The 23,263-nt window shown below is 37.3% G+C and overlaps 1 protein-coding gene across 1 annotated transcript in view; it reads left to right on the top strand.

Moving 5' to 3' along the window:
* The window catches only part of STK39 (serine/threonine kinase 39), a 233,354-nt gene that overhangs the window by 172,285 nt on the left and 37,806 nt on the right, over positions 1-23,263 (top strand). Inside the window, exon 15 of the mRNA XM_023529694.1 lies at positions 4,506-4,574. Within this exon, the coding sequence (XP_023385462.1) occupies positions 4,506-4,574 (69 nt within the window). The remainder of the gene's footprint in view (positions 1-4,505; positions 4,575-23,263) is intronic.

The following is a 23,263-nucleotide window of genomic DNA, read 5'->3' on the forward strand; positions in this document are numbered from 1 at the left end:
CACGCGTGCGTGTGCGTGTGTGGACACACACCCACAAATTAATATATTAGCTCAACCATGAAAGGAATTACTGGCTTGGTAATGCAGGGCCTAACAGATTTTATGATGAGTGTAGTGAAAAGTATACAGCAGTCCTAATGAGAGTTGAGCAGCAAATAGTGACATCATGCAAAAATGTGACATACTTTGCCTCTATATTCAGTTCAGATTACACGAAGCCTGTGTTGGGGAATGTCCATGGCCTCTATTTGCTGCAGGCACCACTGATAAGCTGGGTAGGAGTGATGCCAGTCTTGCAGCTGAATGCAATTTTAGTAATGTAAATAGTTATTAAAGGCCAGACTAGTTGCTTTTTCAGCTCCTGGATGCCTGGAAGGCATAGACCATGCCATATTTCTTGGCATCTTTATCACCCTGGCAAGAGCCTGGAATGCAAGAGAATTTCAAGTTATTTTGGTTCATTAATGGATAAGTAACATATGAACAGGCTTTGAAGATCACAAACTAGTTGTTCAACAAAAATCGTTATTTCTACTATTTAGTTTATAACCAAAACAACCTGGAGAAGTGAAAATCAGATGCTTATGCTAAGACTATAATTGTCTTCCCTGACCCCTGGTTTCAGATTCTTATGTACGTGGAAACAGTTTCGATGCCTATACTGAATATCTTTCTAAAATACATTAGTCTCTTATGTTTGAATATATTACTATGTAATATATTCAAATACTGTATTTATGTATTAGAGCTCCATGTAAATTTTGATTTGATTAAATAAATTGTATTTGCTAAAATTTTGCAAACTCTGAAGTACAAGACTTTCTAGCTTGGTATCTGGTCATTTGGTTAACTGCTTATCATCCTTGCTATTATATCTGTAAGAAAACAGAAACTCAAATGCTTACAGGAGCCAGAGTTAGTGGTGGGGAACATCAGGACACTAAAGAGTTTTGTTTAAATACATTCAAGTTCAGTTTTTAGAAAATACCGCTAGCCAAACAAAATATGTTCTTGGGCCACACATGGTCATAGACTCACTGGCACTGATCTCTAGTCCCCTGTACACACAAAGATTTAGTGATGTATTGTATATTTGAATTAAACTAACATATTAAGTACCTTTTATAAAATTTAAGTAAGGCCCTAAGGAATTTGCTGATTGATCTTTCTTTCTGGGATCATCCATCTTTGAGAATTTAGAGTCAGTCTGTGAAATTGTACAGTACCTGTTACTGTTATCAAAAAGCTATTTATTTTGTCACAATATAATAATATTGACCAGTCAATGCTGTGATAAAATCTAGTAATTATATAATGATTCAGGTACAGTAGGTAAAAGAACAGATTCTTATTTTAAGGTTTGTTCTTTTTATCTGATTATTTAAAATTGATGATGGTAAGAAAAATCAGTTTTAATTTAAAGAGCTAACAAAGAAATGAATTTCTGAGTGAAGAATTTTGGGGCATAAGACGGCCGTATCAGCATTACCTGACCCTTTGTGCTGGCTTTGGCAGCCTCATTTGTCATAGTTAGATCACGAGTCTCTGCTTTTCTTGCTCAGACAAAATAGCATTGGCTTCTAGATGATAACTGACCTTCCCTGGGCAGCAAACACAGGCCCGTTGGTAGCGGAAACACGATGAATATATCGTCGTACCTCTGTGATTGCTGATGCTGTCTGCATTTCAGGCATTGTCTGTACCACATCTGCGCATGCACACTACAGGCCTACTGTCTGTGCTGTATATACACATAAACATGTATGTAAGGGTAGAATATGTAACACAAATGTATCCAATATTCTGGGTCCTCATTTGAGGGCAAGCCCTTTGTATTTATTACATTGCAGTATGCTCTAGAAATCATAAGCATATATGATTATTTAACTTGTTTACACATCAGGAATGTTAAACAGCTTAAGGAAAAACAAATTACCAATTACCTTCATGTTTCTGTTCTAAACGATTAGTGATGTATTTATTACTGTGTGCATATGGAGTAACTGCGTAATGGTGCACGCGCTAACACACACGCACAGATTATTTCCATTTTGGGCCAGCCAGCGTGACCTTTCTGATATCTTAATATGACTCATTTGGTACCCAGGAGTCTTGAAAATAGTAGGAGATACTATATGCTTTAATCACTTGTTGATGTCATCTGCTTTGGTACTGTTTGAGTACTAGCCCTCAATGTGGCTTTGATTATTCCATTTTCAACTACATTCTGTGGTTGTAGCTCCTTCCTTAAGTGTAAGATCTTACTGATGCTGTAGAGATGATGGTAACATTCAGATGCTTTAACTGATGATCAGTCAATAGAAATATAATGACTGTCTGCTGTGTGCCCTAGTAGACCCTTAAATCAATGCTCTTCCTGAAGTTTCCAGTAGCATCTAGGAAGATACAGATTGTGAGGCTAAATGTTCTAGCTCAGCAGTCCCCAACCTTTTTGGCACCAGGGACCGGTGCTCCTATGAGAATCTAATGCCTGATGATCCGAGGCGGAGCTGAGGTGGTGATGCTAGCACTGGGGAGCGGATGCAAATACAGATGACATTTCCCTCCCTCTCCTGCCGCTCACCTCCTGCTGTCCGTCCCGGTTCCTAACAGGCCACAAACTGGTACCAGTCTGTGGCTAGGGGTTGTGGACCACTGTTCTGACTTCATAAAGCTGAATCACATTCATAGTAGAGCCTTTCATTGTGCTACCCTAGGTTTCATGCTAAGGGATCATTTTATTCCTAAGAGAATTTTGTAAAGTGTTTTCGGACTTCTAGTAGTAAGGACAAGCCCCAAGAAAAACCTACGTTATATGGAATTTTGTAGTTTAGTAAGATTCCTATGTGTTTATTTTCCATGATCTAGTTATAGGTAAATTGTTTTACTTCATTCATTATGAAATGGAATGAGCGAAATGATAGAGTACCAGTTTCTTGGAAGTACAAAGAATATACATGGGATCTCAAATTTTCATTAGAGATTTGGGAAATTGGGCCATATATGAAAGGGAGGAAGAGAATGTAAAAGAGCATAAGGTGCATCTCAGATCATCTTGGCTGCTCCATCATCACCATAGTTACCATTTATTGAGTAGTTACTATGTGTCAGACTTTAAAGCCCAAGAATTATGAAAGGTAATTGTATATTCAGTTACATGTTTGCATGCATGTGTGCATGCATGCACTCATGCCCAACACACAGTCACAAAGTCACCATATCTGAAATACAGATTAAGCAAGGAAACTCAGTCTATATTGAGGGCAGCCTTTGGCATAGCAAACTGTAATTCAATTTAGTTGCTTGTTTGATTAAGCAGGTTTACTTGCAAGTGCTCCCTAACTTTGGAAGATACTTACAGTCAAACATCCATCTAGGTCAGTGGTCTCCAACCTTTTTGTCACTGGGGACTGGTGCTCCTATGAGAATCTAATACCTAATGATCTGAGGTGGAGCTGAGGTGGTGATGTTAGCCCTGGGGAGTGGCTGCAAATACAAATGAAGCTTCGCTCACTTTTCGGCCACGCACCTGCTATGTGGCCCAGTTCCTAACACGCCACAGACCAGTATCTGTCTGCAGCCCGGAGGTTGGGCCCCTGATCCATTTCATAATGAATGAAGTAAGGTTGTTGTCAGCTACTGAGCCAGTTTCTTTTTATCCAGCTATGGTTCTGGATGTTTGTGAGAGTATCAGAAGGCCAGGGGTACCATGTCTTCCCCCTTGTAAAAATATAGAGGTTCATAATGCTCTTTTGGGCACATTGCAGTTTATCAATTTCTCTTTACAAGGTCTTCAAACAGACTGCTCACTATTATCATATTCATTTATAACCTTTCAATTAAGTAATTTCAGTCATGTTCACTTGCTACAGCCTGTTCAGTCCCATCTTTATGAGATTGCTAACTCCTGTCACTTACCATTGAGAACTTCATTCTTTTATTCAACCACATTTTCTAAGGGAATGAATCTGTCGCTATCAAATGACCAATGTCATGTTAAAGGAGTTTCTTAATAGCATACATTTAAATAACTCATCTTACTAGTCCAGTAAGCTCATTGGCTATTTGTACCAAATATAAGGTATATCATAAGCCTTCTCCATAAATTCTGACTCAGTAGCTACTGATAGAAAACAATTGATGATGCCTGGAATTGACCTTGGAAAGAAAGTAAAGCGGTGTCGTAGGGACCAGTTATGAGATAACCTCTAGAGGTGCATTTGAGGATTAATTCAGACAGTAGCCAAGGGCATTTGTTTCTTGCTTCACCAAAAATAAAATAATAATTTTGTATAACTTCTGTTGAATAAATAGCATGATGCAAACTGTACATGGCAAAATGTATTTCACATTGTTTCTGATTTTCCGTCCTGAAAGAATCTGAATTGTTGAATTAAAACACATGCGGGTAAATTTTGTAAATGAAAAATACATAGTTTACTTTGTACTGGTTGCTGATTTTTATTTTTTGGTTACTAATACATATTCATTTCACATTTGGACAGATACGGCAGATGGCGTTTCTCAGGAGCTCTTCTCTGCTGGCTTGGTTGATGGTCATGATGTAGTTATAGGTAAATCATATTTTAGTATGCAGTGTCATTTGGTTTATATATCAGATGGATATGCATTTAGAAACAAAAATTTTCATAAAGGAATAATGTATTCATAGGTTTTTGAAAATTTCTTGTTGAATTCTCATCTTTTAAGTGAAGGAAGTATATTTGAGTCATATTTAATCTTCTTTTTTAAGAAGCTCTTAATGTAATTCTTATCCATTTATCTGGAGGCGATTTATCCAGTAAGGACCCTCATTTGTTAGAACTAAAGGGATCTAGACGTAAGACTCAAAGTCCATGATATGGTAAAAATAAGATGCTATAAATTCTATGCACCAAAGTATGGGAACCTCTGAGATCCTTTTATTAGAATTTCTCTGTTTTTTTTTTTTCCTTTGGACACAGTTCTAATAAACTTAGAAATTAGTTTTTTCAACCCTTAGCAAGATTCCTCATAAAATCTTAAGATTGGACTTAAAAATCATTCAGGCCAGTTCTTTCATTGTGTAGACAAGGAGATGAATTCCTAAAGCGATTCAGTGGTTTGTCCAGGGGTATGCTGCCAGGTTGTGGCAGACCCACTTCACTTCGAGACTGTGGCTCTTCCTCCCACTTTTAGAATCAAAAGATAGCTGCATGGAGACCAGTGAGCCTGCTAGATAACAGGCATACTGAGAGGAGCAAGAAATGACTGGTGGCCTCCTGGCAAGGCAAGGCAGGAAGAAAGGCTGTAAGAGGCAGACACCACCATCCAGCCTCGTTCTACCTAGGGCGAGAGTGAATAGCTTTGCATTCCTCAGCAAATTCGTAGTTATGAAGATTTTATAATTTAGTCTGTTACTGGATATTGATAATGATGACCCTAAGAAATCCAGATTAGTTAACATTATACAGTGTTAATTATGGCATTATGTTAATTAAGTTGTTAACTATAATATTATATTAGAGAAATGTGTAGTATGATAAAACTTTCTTCAAAAATATTTAAATCAAAACCAGTGCTTGAAATGACTTGGGCCCTGTAAATGATATGTTTTAACTAAGCATCACTTACTTGAAATAAGTCTTTCCTCAGTAATGTTAAGAGTATGTGACTGAGAGGGAGCTTGAGGCAAATATACTCACCCATTAGAATAATTTGTTCCTAGAAACTGTAATTTTGATAATTATAAAGTGAATTATTTTGTTTGAGTAACTGAGTTTTTAGTGGGAGATTAGCATTCTGACTAAAGAATCAATATCTAATATGTTGATATATAAACAGTATTTCATAAATATAAAAATACAAAAATAGCTTTATAGTTAGAATAAAGTTAATCTTTTTTCTATTGATTATATGTGTACACATTGATTTCACAAGGAAACTCTGATTCCTCTGCCAAGTGGTACACATCTAAGGAGAATTAGAGACATATTTTAAAGGAAAGTGTGTGTATCTCCTTTATAGCCTTTCAACTTTCCTTTAAAATCTTGTGAGATCTCATGGCCAATAGAGTTTTTAGCTAAGTTTTCTGAATAAATGTGAGGGGTAGCTAAGTAATAAGTTCAACTTTGGTATCTGTAAATTCCATATCAGAGTCTTTATGTTAATAGTTTCTAGATAAAATAATAGATGAAAGAATAAAAACTTCTTTTAAATGCCTGTTAATATCTCCTATTGGGCAAGAAGTTGAAGATCAAATAATCTTTTGATTTGAGTTGATCCTGGCAGGTGGTAGGGAACACGGAGATTAAAAGATTCATGAAAAGATATTAAATTACATCTTCTTTCTAAGCATGATGTTGCTTCAGGCCTACAGTCAAATTTAGTGTAACTTCTTTTTTTGCCCCATACTCAACTAACTGTCTCTAAACTGGAGGATTTTTTGGTTGTTGAGTTGTTTTGTTGTGGTTGTTGTTTTTATTTTTTTATTAGAGTTGATATACAATATTATATCAGTTTCGGGTGTACAACATAGTGATTTAGTATTCATATGCCTCTTGTTGTGATCACAAGCCTAGAAACCATCCAAACCATCCATCACTGTACTACGATAGCATTTACTGTATTCCCTATGCTGTACATTACATCCCTGTGACTTATCTATTTTATAACTCAAGTTTGTACCTCCTATTCCCCTTCACTTCTTCACCCATTTCCCCACCTGCCCCTTCTTTCTGGCAACCATCAGTTTGTTCTCTGTATCCATGAGTCTGTTTCTGTTTTATTTGTTCATTTTTCTTTTTTTTTTTTTTGGTTTAGATTCCACATATGAGTGAAGTGATACAGTCTTTGTCTTTGACTTATTTCACTTAGTGTGATACCCTTTAGGTTCATCAATGTTGCTGCAAATGGAAAGATTTCATTCTTTTTTATGTCTGAGTAATATCCCATTATATATGTGTATATATACACACACACACACACCCCACATCTTCTTTATCCATTCATCTATCGAAAGACACCTAGATTGCTTCCAGATCTTGGCTATTATAAATAATGCTTCAGTGAACATAAGGGCGCATATATCTTTTTGAATTAGTTTTTTTGTTTTCTTTGGTTAAATATCTAGAAGTGGAATAGCTGGGTCATATGGTAGTTTAATTTTTTGAGGAACCTCCATACTGTTTTTCATAATGTCTGCCACAATTTACAATCTCACCAACAGCGCATGAAGTTTCCCTTTTCTCCACATTTTCGCCAACACTTATTTGTTGACTTTTGCTAATAGTCATTCTGACAGGTATAAGGCGATAGATAGCTCAATGTGGTTTTGATTTGCATTTACCTCATTAGTGATGTTGAGCATCTTTTCATATGTTTGTTGGCCATCTGTATGTTGTCTTTAAAGAAACGTCTATTCAAGTCTCCTGCCCATTTTTTAATCAGATTGTTTTTTTTGTTTGGTTGGTTTTCTTTTTTTTCTTTTTCTTTTTTCTTTTTTTTTTTTTGCTATAGAGTTGTACGAGTTTTTAATATGCTTTGGGTATAAACCCCTTATTGGATATGTAATTTGCAAATATTTTCTCCCGTTCAGTAGGTTGTCTTTTTGTTTAGTTACTGTTTCCTTTGCTATGCAAAAGCTTTTTAGTTTGATGCAGAAATGTGTTGTATTAGTGTATTCTGTACACTAATAATGAACTCTTAAAGAGAAATTAAGAAAACCATTCCATTTACAATTGCATCAAAAAGAATAAAATACCTAGGAACAAATTTAACTAAGGGGGCGAACGACCTGTACTCTGAAAACTGTAAGACACTGATGAAGACAACACAAATAAATGAGGATATACTTGGCTCATGGATTTGAGGAATTAATATCTTTAAAATGTCCATACCACTCAAAGCAATCTACAGGTTCAGTACAGTTCATATCAAAACATCATTGGTATTTTTCACAGAACTAAAACGAATAATCCTAAAATTTATATGGAACCACAAAAGACCTCGAATAGCCAAAGTAACCTTGAGAAAGAAGAACAAAGTTGGAGGTATCATCATCCTCTCTGATTTCAAACTATCCTACACGGCTATAGTAATCAAAATAGTATGATACTCATACAAAAACCGACTCATAGGTCAATAGAACAGACTAGAGAGCCCAGAAATAAACGAACATTTACATGGTCAGTTAATATACGACAAAGGAGGCAAGAATATACAATGGGAAAATGACAATCTCTTCAGTAAATGTTGTGGGAAAACTGGACAGATACATGCAAAAAAATTGGACCACATTTTTACACTACACAAAAAATAAATTCAGAATGATTAAAGACATATATAAGACTTGAAACCATAAAACTTTAAAAAAACATAGGCAGTAAACTCTTTGACATCAGTCTTAGCAATATTTTCTTGGATATATCTCCCCAGGTAAATGTTTACAAAAGTAAACATTTTTTTTAAATGATTGTTGAGTTTTTTTGAAGGAGAGGAAAATTAAGGCGTACTTCACCGACAACTTCATGAGTGTGTTTTCATTATAGTACATAACCAGAAAGTTCTGTTTTTCCATGATTTAATTACTCATTCTTCCAATTTGTTTCATTTTGCTTTTCCTCTTCTTAGAGCTAAAGCGTAGAGTATTGGAATAAGATCAAGCATGTGCAATTCCTCCTTATTTAGTAGCACTAAAAAGACCTTATAGGGACATCACACTTGAGTTACAAATGTTTGCATATTTTATTTGATCATCACATCAATTCTATAAGGTAGAGAGGACAGATTGTTTTTAGTCAGTATTTTATGGTTAAAAAAGGGAGGTCAAAATTTTCTGGAATATTGTGACTTGTCATGGTGCTTTAACTTGAATCTTGTGACTACAAGCCCTGAAACTCTATGTACAATTAATCCATTATCTTCAGCCTTGAAAAGTAGATTCAGATAAATCTAAATGATGGTAGTTTTTGTGTCTCCTGGGGAAAAAATTAGCTTGTCCTTACTTGATTTTTCTGCATCTGTAAATGATTTCTGTTTTAATTGTTGCCTTCTAGACAAACAGATAAAATGTTTAATTCTGTCTCCTCTAACCTATCTCAGCAATTCTCTGCTTCCTCCTGTATCATCTATTTCCCTCTTACTGAAGTTGTCCCACCAGCATATGAATATATTTTTATTTCTCCCATCTTAAAAAAAAAAATATTCTGGAATTAGAAGTGGTAGTGGTTACACAACCTTCTGACTATACTAAAAACCAGTGAATTGTTCACCCTAAAAGGGTAAATTGTATGATATTGAATTATATCTCAGGAAAAGTAAGCCAGATCACATTAATGCTTTAGATGAAACTCTCTAATGGCTTTCCATCCCACATGTCAGTGGCCTGCAAACCCCCACATGATCTGTCCCCTGTCACTTCTCAGACATCCTTTCTATCTTCTTCTCTTCCCCTTTGCTTGTTCTACCCCAACCACACTGGCTTCTGTACTTCCTATTCCTTCTGCCAGAATGTTCCTTCCCCGGGTACACTCGTGCATCTCCCAATGTTTAAATACTGCCTCTCAAAGAGACTTTCCCCGACCAGCCTAGTTAAAATTGCAGCCCACCCCCAACTCTTTACCCCTCTTCCTTTATTACTTTACCTAGTCTCTCCCCATCTAATAGGCTGTATATTTCATATATGTATTTTGTCAACTATATTGGGTTTTCCCTTGAGAATACATTTCTTGAAGGTCAGGATTTTTATCTGTTGTTAACTGTTGTTCCTAGTGCCCAAAATGGTGCATTTCCCATACTAGGCACAACATAAACACTTGTTAGAGATAAACAAATTCCATTTTGAAACATACAGCTATCTCATAACATTTACTTTAAAAACAGAGACTATTTTGAGTATAATATTTTAAGAATCTTACTTTCGAAGGTGCAGATTTTAAGTAGCATTTTATAAATATGAAATGCATTTACTTGACAAAAGCTGTGCATGAAAAAATCCAATTTATCTTAGAACACTGGCATACAGAGGTTTGAATGATTCCTTATATGTGTATTTTTTTTAGCTTCCATAATATAAAACAGCTAACATTTAAATAGATTAAAAATCTTTTTTCCCCCATCAGAATTTTCACTTAAATTGGAATAAATGCTTAGGGCAACATGAAAAACCTGAAAAAAAGCAATAGTATATGTTCTGGAGCAGCGGATATTATGATGTTTACTATAATGTAGCAAACGTTACAAAAAAAAATCTTCAGTACTTTGCTTCAGGATAATCTGCCTTCGGTGTGGAAACCTTTACAAAGCAAAGTTTGGACTGAAGAAGGACCCAGTGTAGTGACACTGAGTGATTGCTTTCATGCCGAAACAGAGCAGTGCAGAAATTAAATGCAGCTTTTCTAGACTGGTGGGGGTGGCTAAAAAAATTAATTTTTTTCCCATAAGTTCTTCTAGCTGGGCCAATAATCAAATTTACAGAGACAAATTAGCAGGAGAAAATGTCCCATATGAATGCATATTCAGGGAAGCCATAAGAAAGAGACCTGAAATGCACTGGGCTGTTGAGGTTTCTATGCCATTATAGACAAAGGAGAAAAGGGAAGCAGGGGTCTGGGATTTCAGAGGGGAACTAGGCAATTTACAGGTAGCCAAGACTGAGCTGAACATGTGATAAACAAATTCCTGCTAGGCAATCCAGAAATAATGGGACCCTGTGGGGAATACAGCCCCTGCTTAGATCCTTCCTGTCTAATGCTAATGTGAATATGCTAAGATTCCTTTCCTGGAGCAGGGCTTTCCATCTGAATCTCTTACGAGAGCGGGTAGGTCAAAAGGTTCTTTTGAGTCTTTCGTTTCTTAATACCCAGCTTAAAATCAATATCCCAAAAGACACATTTTGGAGAGGCAAACCGTTGGTCCCTTCAATTGAAATCATAAACCCACTTCAATTGTGTTTAAATGCAGTACTACCTGAGGCAAGAAGCAGGAGACGTTTTTAGGCCTTGTATAAAATGGTAACTGATAGGCTGGTAAGGCCTCCTGGGTGGATGTTGGTTTAAAAAAATAAGTTAACTTTGCAAGATGCACAACTTGGTGGTATGCATGTATAAATTTGCTTAGCTCGCCTGGCTGGGATGGCCGACAAATGGAAATAGACAAATCTGAGTCCCTATTCCAGTTGTTTCAAGGAGGGATCACAAAGATGACTGATATAGTGAGGCAGCAGAGAAACTTGTTTCCTTAGCCTGCTAGTGAAAAAACACCAATCACAAGTTTTCTCTGCAACAGAAGCACAAGGGAGAAAAACAAACAAACTCATGTACAAAAGACAACAAAGTTCTGAATTCTGTCCAGGCCTTGTGATACATATGTTTTAGTCTCTCTTGAATAAAAGTTAGAACCTTAGCCATAGAAAGAATACCTGTAGGTGTAGCCCATTTGCGTGGCCTGCTCACTAGCTCCCACACAGCTGCTGAGCTCGGCTCTGCAATGCCCCCGCCAGGGGCCTACTGAACATAGAAGAAGCCACTTGGCAGCTGCCTTCTGGAGAAGTGACTACCGACTGCTTTTTGCTGGTTTTTTTATACTGCCATTTCCTGGCTTTGTAACAACATATCTCTATTTTTTTCTTTTAAGTGGAGTTTAGAACCAGATGTTGGAATTTCTGTTTCCTGAGAAGGGAGCTGTGTTTCCGCATTCGTTTGTATAATTTTCTTCTGATGGATTAGGAGCCTGGCTGACTAGTTATCACTGCACTAGAAGCTGATATCAGCTGTCCATATTCTCATAGACACTCTCGGTGGACTTTTTGTCACTGTTTTGGAATGATCTGAAATCATTCCTGCCCCAACAGTGCTGAGGGGCACCTTGGTTCTTTTCCCTAATGTAGTAAAGAATTACAGCTCAGTGAGATGTAGGAAGAGTAAGATTTATTAAAACTTCATTTTTAGGAGATGGGCCATACCAAAGAAGGCTGCAGCCCTATGGAATTCAGAAGGTAAAAAGACAAAAGATAGAGTAGCTCCAAGGGACGGGGTGAGTTATGGCAAGAGCTGTAACCTTGTAGAAGTGGGAGGTCTGTATTCTATTAGGGCACGATGGAAGGTTACAAGGGCGTTCCTAGATGATCGGCACATGACGTCCTTTTGATTGACATTTGGCTGTTATGACCCTGCCTACTGCGCATGTGGTTACTCAGAATTCATTCTGTTATAATTAGATTCATGAACTTCCGGCCATAGGCATGATATTATAATGATGGTATAATGAGGCTGGGGTGAAGAGAGGGTCAGAGTAGTTCTTACTGTGCAAGCATCTGGCCAGAATAAACCAACTGTAGGTTTATGGCCCTTCATTCCTTTGTTCCTCAGGATGCAGGGGTGGTTTATAACTATAAAGTGGGTATTCCAGGGAGGTCCTAAGGAAGGTCTCTGGGCTGGGCCTTCATTCCTTTGTTCCCCCATCACTCATGTCTGCCTGACTACCTAACATTTTGGCATACCATTCGTGTCCCTGGGGTGCTGTTTTCCTGCACATGGACAGCTCTGTTCAGCACCTGCCTACCCTTCAAGAGCCATTATAAATGCCACTGCCATGAAGCTTTCTCCAATGCTTACCCCTCCCTAACAAATTCTGGAGGACAGCTTTTCCTTGTCTTGAATGCCAGACAACTGTATTTTTACCATTTTTAGTGACATATGGCTTTCATCCTGCTGTACTTTCTGGTGCCTGTCCTCTCTGTGTGGAGATTGAGGGCACCTTTAGAGCAAGGCCTGTGTTCTATTTTATTGAATCTCTACCATACTTGTCACACATAGGCACTTAATAAATATGACTATGGATAAATGAATACATTTAATTTTGTTTGGCAAATTGAATACTGGAATAGTTCATGAATCGATTTGGACAATACAAATATTGTTGTACCCTCTCAAAATTGAAGAATAACTTATCGTGATTGATTTTTCTCTCTCTCTCTCTGCCGCTCTTCCCTTTTTCCTTCCTCTCTCCCTTCCTTCCTTGTTGACTTTCCACATGACCTTTGAGTCTTGCCTCTTGGGAAGGAACTGTAGTTGGTCTAGAAGGCTCCTGTCCTTTAGTGCTTACTGAGGTACAATGTTTTTCTCAAATACGGTCTGTGAGATGCCTGCATCAGAATCTTATCTTGGGTGCTTATAAAAAATACACACTTCTGGGTTCCAGCCTAGATTTACAAAATTTGGAGTCTGGGACATATAGTGTGGAAATTTGCATATTTAACAAGCATCCCAGGTGATTCGTATACACAATAGAATTTCATGGCCACTTCTTTAGTTTCTACTTGTAGTAACCTTTGGAAACTGTTTAGCTCATTTTATCATCTGTATCTTCTTTCTGAGTTCACTAATTTCCTTTGCTTTTCTGCCTTACTTAATTCTCTTCTCTCTTTAGGAGTCTATTTTAAAATTGTGCCAGTTAACTTTTTAAATCTTGCTCATGTAAATGGTATAGATGTGCGGAAGAGCATCACTGGTATAAATTTTTACATGATGAGTCATTACAGTTTTTATTAATACTACCATTGCTGCTCAATGCTGTAGATCCTCCAGGTGGCCTTCGGCTTTTACATTTCTATATAATAGCAAAATATCTTTAGGCTTCAAAGTATACAGGCAACAGAATCTTTGCTCATTCCTGGTCATATGGTTGGATGTGTGAAGTGCTTTGTCCCCCCAGCTATAGTCAGGGATATTTAAGTCTGTTTGTTGTGAGGTGAGTGATCCGGGATTTATTGACTGGCAGTCCTCTTTTACAATGAAAGTGTTGGGAAAAAGTAAACATATTCTTTCTTATATTCAGTTCAATGATTGTGCTGTGTTGTTTACTGATGTTGAAATTCACTGAAAGAAAACTTTTGTTCACAAAATAGTATCTCTATTACACAGTCATATGTACTATGATTTTTAAATTGTGACAGATAATAAAATAAAAAAAGAAAACTCCTTAAATTCTTTCTGGTTTTAGACAGGCTTGGGGTTAGTTGAATGATATCAATAAATACAGTTGAGTGATTCCTGATTAAAAGTTGTCTGTATGCTAATTTTAATAGTCTGGGGAACTAGGGACTAGAAGTGTCTTGGGAGTACTATACTGATTACTTTCCTTGTATATTTTTAGCAGAAATAAATGTCAAACAGTTTTATATTGCACAGAGTTACCATTTTCAAAAATGTAACACTGCCGATTTGATTATAGCTCATTGTTTCTGGTTTCTCAGATATCTTCTTTTATTTAAAAAAAAATCTTTAGTGAAGTATTTATTCCCTAAATATGAAATTTTAATATTAATTTTAATATTAAAAATTAATATACAAAATTATTTTTAAATATTTGCAAATGATAGTCTGGACCGTCTAATATAAAAATACCATGCATGACTACCATTTCTGGATGAATTAAAATATTCAGTTCAGCACTTGAACTCTGGAGAGATGATAGAATCACAGTATTGCTGTTTGAATATCCAAAGACTTGTTTACTCAGTGGAATGCTGGGAACAAGGCCTGAGTAAATGTGCAAAGAGCTTGCTCTCTCTTGCCCCTATTGTCCTCTCTCCCTCTCTCTGTCCCCCACCCCCAGCATTAATATTAAAGTAATGGCCTAAGGGTTAATATATGTTTCGGTTTATTCAGTTGCAACAGAAAGACAACCTGAAGTAAAATAGATTTCTTGTTTTAAAAGATTATCATTTTTATAATCTGGTGATCATACTCCCCTATTCCCCCAAATTCAAGGGAATTAAACAGAAGAAATGTTTTTCCTAAGAAGCCATGTCAGAACTTAAAATAAGCTGCCCACTCCTGTGATTGAATCCACTGACAGCCCCAGCCACCCCTGTGCTTACTTATCTGCCAGTTCTAATGGAAAATGATTGACTCTCTCAGAGTTGGCAGAATTGTTTTTAAAGACATTCTGTTTTGGAGGGGAAAGGAACAATTCAAATGTAGGCAAATGTTATTTTGGGGAAGTTCTAAATAAAAAACATAAAATAACATCTGTAATGTCCCCAAAGATGTTCTCAGTTTCTGTATTACATGATTATGAATCAGTGCAGCAGTAAACTACACTGTAAGCTCTGATTTTCTAATTAACTTTGTCACTTTTTATTTACTTAGAAGTAGTGGATCCTCTTTAAAACCATTGACATAGATAGACTCCAGTTAAAATCTATATACTTAATTTCACTTACGTGAAACTAGAGCAAGCTAGCGGATTAGTCTTAGATAGTCACTGTCAGTAGAGTTTTGCTTTTTTCAGTTACTTTAAATTCTCCTGTTTTAATTTATATTAATCTGCCTTTTAACTCTAGAATCAGATATGTCTGAAGATTGCACTCAACCCAGCCAAACGTTCTGACTATAGAATTACAATAAGCCCTGAATTATTGTTCCCTATTGGTAACAGTATCTTTCCAATGGATGTAAAGTAAGTTTATTCGGACTCAGGAAACCTAGTCTTTCTGATAATATACATTTTTCTAATACTACCAGGTATGTAGGATGTAAATTAAATAGCTCTTTCCCTGCCCCATTGGTAGATTGATCGGTCTTCAGCTGTTGTTATAATGTGTATGTGTGTTTACCTGCCTCAAAAATCTCTGGGCCTACGTAAATTTTAACTATTCCATCGGTAGTACAATACTGTAGATGTAAGTAGATGCCCAGTTGTGCTTGTTGATAGATTGATGTGCAGATCTAATCCTAAAACAAATCTCTCTGCTGTTTGTTTGGTTGGTCTGATTGATTGATTTTTACTCTTAGGCGAGATAAAAGAGAAGTCACTGCCTCCTAATTTCTTATATAACAGAAAATAGAACTCCTTGTTTACTCGACCAAAAAAAATTTCAAGTCAAGAAACAAAATTAGGTCAACATTTTTGATGTAATGTGGGCTTATTACCATTATTTTTGGCTTCATGTCTAATTACAATCTTAAATTTGATCCTGTATTTTGCATTTGGTTACCATTTTTTTAAAAACAAATAGGACCTTTTTGCCAACCTTAAGAAAACTTAGTTCTTAATTTCGTGCTCCTTAAGTTCAGTATCCAAATGATATATAAGAATGTTTTCACCCCAGATTTATTTTAAGACAAGGAGACCTTAACTGGTCACATTCTAATAAATTGAGAAACATGTCTTTTTCATCAGGTTTAGTTTCTCCATTGTATCATTGACATTTGTGCCTAATTTTGTTCTTGAGCTAATGTGTTTCAGAAATTCCCACCATACTGTGTAACCCAGGGCAAGCATTCCTTAAATGCAGGCTTTCCTGGAGGATACATGTCTGATGAGCCGTAGAACCACCCAGAGGGAATTTATAGTCGGGAAAGCATTTGAATAGCCCTGAGTGCATACTGTTGGGCCAAGCTATACACTCCTTCTGGATAGAGGACACTATGGAAGGAAGTGAAAAGGAGCTGTCCATTCACCTTGGCAGGCAGATTTTTTTATTTTTTGTCTAATTTTTTAATAGTAAAATGCCTTAATTTTCACCCTTAGGGGAATTTCTCATGGAACTCAGCCATGAGAATTTTGTTGAAATAAGGATGTCAGATTCAAGGTATCTTTTTAGTAATAGACCCCACACACACACACTCCAGGAGGGCTAATTTATAACAGATTTTGAGACTTTAACAATTTGTGATTGTTAATTGGGTCTTTAGAAACTCAATATGCTTGTGACTCATTTCTTCATTGGATGCCTGGATCCAGGGTCAGAATCTATTTCCAGATCTCTTGTACAACTTGTCTGTCTGTGATGTGCGGGGTCGGATGGAGCGGAAAGGACTTCCAAATAGTTTAGGCATTAGGCTTGCTTCCCTTCCCTGTGAGTTGACTATTAATTCCTCATCCTTCTCACTGTTTTGCTTCTAATACTTGCAGTTGTCGGTGGAACTGAGAGATAAGTTAAGAATGGCATACACTGGAAATTTAACATCTAATAGAAAGGTAGAGTACAGATTAGGGGACTTGATTTAGACAGCAGTACTCTTGGGAAGCATAAAAATGCTCTAGAGTATTCTGACTTATGGGCTTCTCAGTCACTGGTGCAGTATGCTGAAGCGCTCGAGATTTCTTTCAAAAAAAAAAAAAGGTTGGCTTTTTTATTTAGTGTTTACGAAAATTATTATTAGGTAAGGAATGGCTATGATAAATTAATTTTGTTATTTTTTAGGATGGAGTTTTTTAATGTCAAAAACACAGAACTCTGCACTTAAAATAACTAAACAGTGGCTTTACATGGTTAATTAGCAACAATCAAATTTAACAGCTCAGGCTTCTAGGCATAATCTGAAATATTTATACAGTTCAAATGTCTGCAGATTAAATAATTTTTAGCCAGTAATAACAGATACTCCCTTGGGATATCCTGGGAGTCCCCAAAGGGATATGTTCCAGGGTCAGTAAATGACTTTGTCAGTGCTGGCTCCCCTGTGTTCCTTGCCCAGGAAACTGCCTGAAGAATCCTCACTAGTTCTTAACCAGCATGAGAGGCCCTGTACCCGCAACAGTGGTGCTACTTCCGGAAGGTTCCAGGGTGCTTCCTGCTATTGGGCCAGAGTAATACCTGCTTCCATGTAGAAGTGGGAAGAAGGGCCTTCCACCACACTTTGTCACCCCGGTGCCGAAGCTGCCCTACTTCATTTATTTAATACATCATCTTGTCTACTCTGCACTGGGTACACCAGGTGCACAAAGCAGACAGGGTTCTTGCTCCCTGACGCTTCCAGTCTACCACGAGAGGCAGACATTAGTTAAGTCAATACACAGATACAAGTGAAATTACAACTCTTAAGAAGTACCCTAAAGGCAAAACAATGTGCTTTAAGGAAAGACAGTAATAAACCGAGGGTTCTCATTTAGATTCAAGAGCAGGGTAAGCCCCTCTGAGGAAGAAACATCTGAGCGAAGTCTTAGATTTAGCCTGTCCATGCTGGGCAGAGGCATAGCTTGTACAGAGATATTGAACTTTGTGAAAGGGACCAGTGTGGCCAGAATAGGTGAATGAGGAGAGGGTGACATGAAATAAGGCCAGGTGGGAAGCAGGGGCCAGATAGTACAGGACCTTGTAAATAGCCATTTGCTATAATGCTTTGTGAAAACCAAATTTTAGTTATTCAATTTCAATTGAGTCTTTATGCAGGCTCAGGCGTTTCTGCTGCCTGGACTTGATTCCCATTTGACTGAGGTGAGAAGGAACCACAGAAGGACAGGACATTAGGCCTGGGGGGACTTGAGAAATAAAAGCTGAAATGGTGTTTCAACACTCTAGTTCATTTTAAGTTCAAGGGCATTGGAAAGTGACTTGTAATTTAATGTTTGGGGACCAGGAGAAGTTCAGAGATTCCTTTCGGTAATTCTGATTTCAATTATTATATCAAACGTATTCCTAGAAAAGGCAAAAATTTGGACATTAATTGCAGGCATTTTCTTTATATTAGTAACCAAAAAGCCTTTATATATTCCCAAGAAGGATGAAGTATATTTTCCATTTCATAATATTACTTTTATTCTTACATAAATTATGGTGTGGATTAAGGTAGCACTATACATAGAATAGGACTATTATGATAATACAGAAGACATAAAATATTAACATTCATCAGGTTAAAGCAAACTTGCCATTTCAAGTCCATTAATTGCAGTTGAATTTAGCGAATTTTCTTTCAGGGACGAAGACTTTAATTACCCAAGTTAAATTAGGCATTCGCATGGCCTCATGTTCGGAATGCAGGCATAGTAAAATAGGTCCTTGTTTAGCTACCCTTCATTCTGTAAACCGGATATAGAGCTGAGACAGTGTTTTGTCACAGTGGTGATTTCCGGAGTGTTGATAAACTAGTAAAGCTCTCTGATAGTGCTCATCATTCCTTTTTATACTGTCAGTTTATTGTCTTTATTCTCCATGCAATATTTTCTTTCTGGGGAAAAAAAAGCAGCCTTCCAAACTTCTGAGGAGTAGAGATTTAGTAAAAATAGTGAATGGTATAGAAATTACTATACAGGCTCCATTATTTGATATCTCTTGTAATTATTTAAATAACTGATTTCAAATTGATTGGTTATTGGTAAATTTTAGCAAAATCGGTTATGTGTCTCTTGAGTAGCTGCATGGCAATTCCACAATGTTTATTGCTTTTTGTGATTAAACTGATAATACATCCCCATCTTATTTCTTAGACTCAAAATCTGAAACATGTAGAGACCTTGTGTAGGGAAGCAGTGCTGGCTTTTGAATCAGACAGATACAGGTTCAGATCCCAACTCCGTCTGTTAATAGATGTGACTTTGGGAAATTACTTCTCTCTCTAATCCTCAGTTTCTTCTTTACCCATGAAGTGACCCACTTAACTCATAGAGTCATTTGAGTCTATTGATTACATGGAATGGTTCCTGTTATAGCAGGTCCGTAAGAGGCACTCAGTAAGTGATAATTCTTCCTCCTTTCTATTTTGAAGCCAATTCATCTGGCCTTCTATTCAATATAAGACTCCTTTTATGAAATACCAGAGAATGGAAGGCAGCCTGCAGTACCCCTAAGTAAAATGAGACTCAAGAGTGGAGGTGGAAACTCCACATGGGGAAGAATGACCGAAGCACTCTAGTCCATAAGATTCACCATATTTACCTCTGCTACCTCCGTGCTAGCAGTGGAAGTTACTTTCCTCTGTTACTGCTCTGTCCCAAGCAGTGCTGGGAAGTGGTATAAAAACAACAAAATGAAAATGAACAGTCAGGAATAGGCAGTCACATAATTGGAACTAGTTTACTTGTGGTCAGCCTGGAGATGATTCTAGGGACGCCTTGTTTAGTTTTCTGCCTGCCTCCCTGTGGCTGAGGTTGCCCTTTCCTACTGCCTGGGTGGACATCAACTGTGTGTGTACTGCTTGGCCTAAGAAGAGTGGTACAGAGAGAAATGGGAATTGCTTCCTCCTTCTGTGGCTCACCTTTTGCACTTAGGTCCATAGCCAGTGATCTACCTCTTTCTCTCTTACCTTTTGAATGCTAGTTCTTTGACCAAAGACCTCCCTCTTTCTCTGATACTTGGCAACAGGAATGTCCACCAGCTTCAGGAGGAGTTTACACCCCTCTCAAGGAAGCTCACATTTCTTTCCCATAACAATGTGGCTGTGCTCATCGGCCTCAACCAGAAACCCCAGACAAGCCAAACAGACCAGCCTCCATGAACTTCACCCATTGAATTAAGTGAGGCTCTCAGTTTCTTCTGTAAAATGCAATGGGGATGCCCAGAGCATGCTGGATGCTCACTGCTGGGAGGTGACACTCTAGCGTGGCTCCCACCCTCATGTCTGCTCCCACAGATACATTTTATGTTAAACAAGAGTTTGTTCTCAAACTTGTTTATGCAAGCTTACATCTTATTAAAATTATATCATTTAATAGTTGATAAAAAGTGAGGTCAAAAAGTTGTTTCAAAAAACAAGTGGGCTGCTTTGGGAAATCTAATGATAAACATGGGTTGTTAAAATAAATACAAACTAAATTAGTTTTGGAAAAGATAGCCATAAAAAATAGAGAGATTTAAAAAAATTTTTTTAATGACCTTGACCCTACATCTCAAGATTGGTAAATGAATGTAAATTAATGAGTTAACTTAAAACATTAAATTTAAGGCTTATTTGCATCACAGCTTTATGTTTCCCTGCTCAAACTGCCTTTTTACCTTAATCAAGAAAATATCACTTCCATCTTCATCAGATAACGAGCATATCTTTTACACTTGCACACAGGACTGGCTCCATAATCTGCTGGGCCCAGTACAAGATGAAAATATGTGATCCCTTGTTCTAAAATTATTAAGTTCAAAGTGGTGATAGCAGAGCATTAAAATAAGTGCAGAGCCCTTCTAATCCTGTGTCCTGTGTCTCTGCACAGGCTAAAATTCAGGAAGTCAACCCTGCCCACAGATGAAGGGGCTGGGCAGGAGAGGTGTTCCGGCTGTCACTTAGCTTTGTTTCTGGTGCCAAGGAGCGCCCCCTTGTGGGAGGCACATGTCTATTGGTGAATTGCTGGTTAGAAGGTCCTTATAATGAGCCAAATCCACTCTAATACTGTCTCCTGAAACAATGCAGAACATATCTAATGTCGTTTTCAAGTATTCAAATATTTGAAAACTACCAAAGCTTCCCCTTATCTCCTCCTCTTAATGAACTTTCTTAGGTGGCCATATATTTTTTTAAACCTCCTTCATCTCATCTCTCTTAATACTCTCTAGTTTTTTTGTATCCTGCTGAAGGACAGTGCCCATCATTATCATATACAAACACCAAATTCCTAATATGATATGGGGTTGCAAAGCATGGGGACTCCTCCTTCATGGTGGCGATGCTACATTTCCACTAATGGCATCAAATACTATATTAGAATGTTAGATGATATAGATACCATTTTTATACTGAATTTATATAAGCAAAGAAAACCATTTCCTCTTTAAAATCTTTAAATAATCATTATGAAATAATTCAGATTTACAGAAAAGTATGTAAAATATCATAGACTTACACACTTGTTGAGATTTCGTTGTTATTAACATGTTTGCTGCAGATCACTCTCCCCTTCCCACATACCCTTTTAAAAATCTTTTTCCAACCAGCTGCTGCTTACCTAGTATATGCTTATTCTGCATTTGTATAGTTGAGTTTTGTGTCCCAGAGTCTTTAACTTTGTCTGATATTATTATTCTTTCGGTCCGTACAGAGTCTCTGTAGCTGTACTGGAGACTTCTTTCCAGGGAGTTCGAAAACCAACACTCTTTTTGGGCATAATTTTTTAAGTTTATTAAAATTCAATGAAATGAACCTCAAAAGCATTATGCTAAGTGAAAGAAGCTAGACGCAAAAGGTCACATATTGTATGATTCCACTTATATGAAATATCTGGAATAGGTAAATCCATGGAGACAGAAAACAAATTGGTGGTTGCTGGGAGCTGGGGGAAGGCGGGAACGGGGCGTGACCGCTTGATGGATTTTCTCTTGGAGTGATGAAAGTGTTTGGGAACTAGGTAGAAGTGGTGGTTGCACAATATATATATATGTTTTTAATCTAAGTGCCACTGAATCGTTCACTTTAAAGAGTTACTTTTATGTTATATAAATTTCATCTCAATGAAAAACATTTGATGAAATGATATTCAGATATTTGGAATTTACCACTGTATATAAATATCGGAGCCAATAGTGTTGATATTTCTTTACTAGTAACTGTGAGTATTGTTTACTACATACCCAACCTGAAGTACTTTTTCTTAGTAGGCGGGATGGTGTTCGCCAGTGTAGCAATCCTTGCAGATAGTGTTTTAAGAACAAATTAAGTTCATATAATATTTGAGACGGTGCTCACAGCAATGGCAAGTTCTGTAACTTTTTAGTAACGTCTTGGCGTTCCACTAAATTGCTCAATGGTTGATGTAAGACTGTATTCCGGAATGGCAAATGGCTGGGTCAAATCCAAAAGTTTTCCTTTAGGGAGACTCCAAAGGAACGCCTCTTGCACAGAATTATAAACATTGCTCCATTTGTATTTAGCCTGTTAACATTCATTTCCAAATAAAATATATTCTTAGCAGATTATGGTGTTTTAAAAAACTAATAAAACAAGGCAAAGGGAATCTTCTATGTTTTTGTATAAACACAATCAATGCCTGTGAGAAAACCACAGTGATTTTTTTCTCAGCATTTTGGAAAATTTGAATGATTCTCCAGGAGAAAGTGCATTTTCAGTTGGAGTGATTGAAGCTACAAGGAACAGAAAATTCTCTTAAAACGATTTAAATGAGAAGGACTTTTAACTCACAAAACTGGAAATCTGGAGGAAGGGAAGGCTTCAGGGTGGTGTAGCACCCTGGCGGCATCCGTCAGGACCTGAGGTCCTTCTTCTCTTTGCCTGGTTCTCCATAGCTTTGACTTGGGACCAAGGCTCATCCCTTCACTCAAGCTGCCAGGGGCAAACGGTGCTACATGTTTCCTAATTCCCATATCGCTTTTCGAGGTCCTACTAAGGAGCAAAAAATGGTTCTCTTAGAAGCCTGCAACAGGCTTTTCCTTCTCTCTCCTCGGTCCATATTGGCTTACTGCCCATCCCCAAACAGCCTCAGCACAGGCCGGGGAGTGAGATCCCCATGAACTCATTGTGGGGCAGCAGCCACAATCTCCACTGCTGGCCCCATAATATTTAATATTCTTGTTAAATAGTCTTAAATCTGCTTTTTAAATTGTCTTCTTTTT

This window comes from Pteropus vampyrus, unplaced genomic scaffold, assembly GCF_000151845.1.
Source record: "Pteropus vampyrus isolate Shadow unplaced genomic scaffold, Pvam_2.0 Scaffold2, whole genome shotgun sequence".
NCBI lineage: Eukaryota > Metazoa > Chordata > Mammalia > Chiroptera > Pteropodidae > Pteropus > Pteropus vampyrus.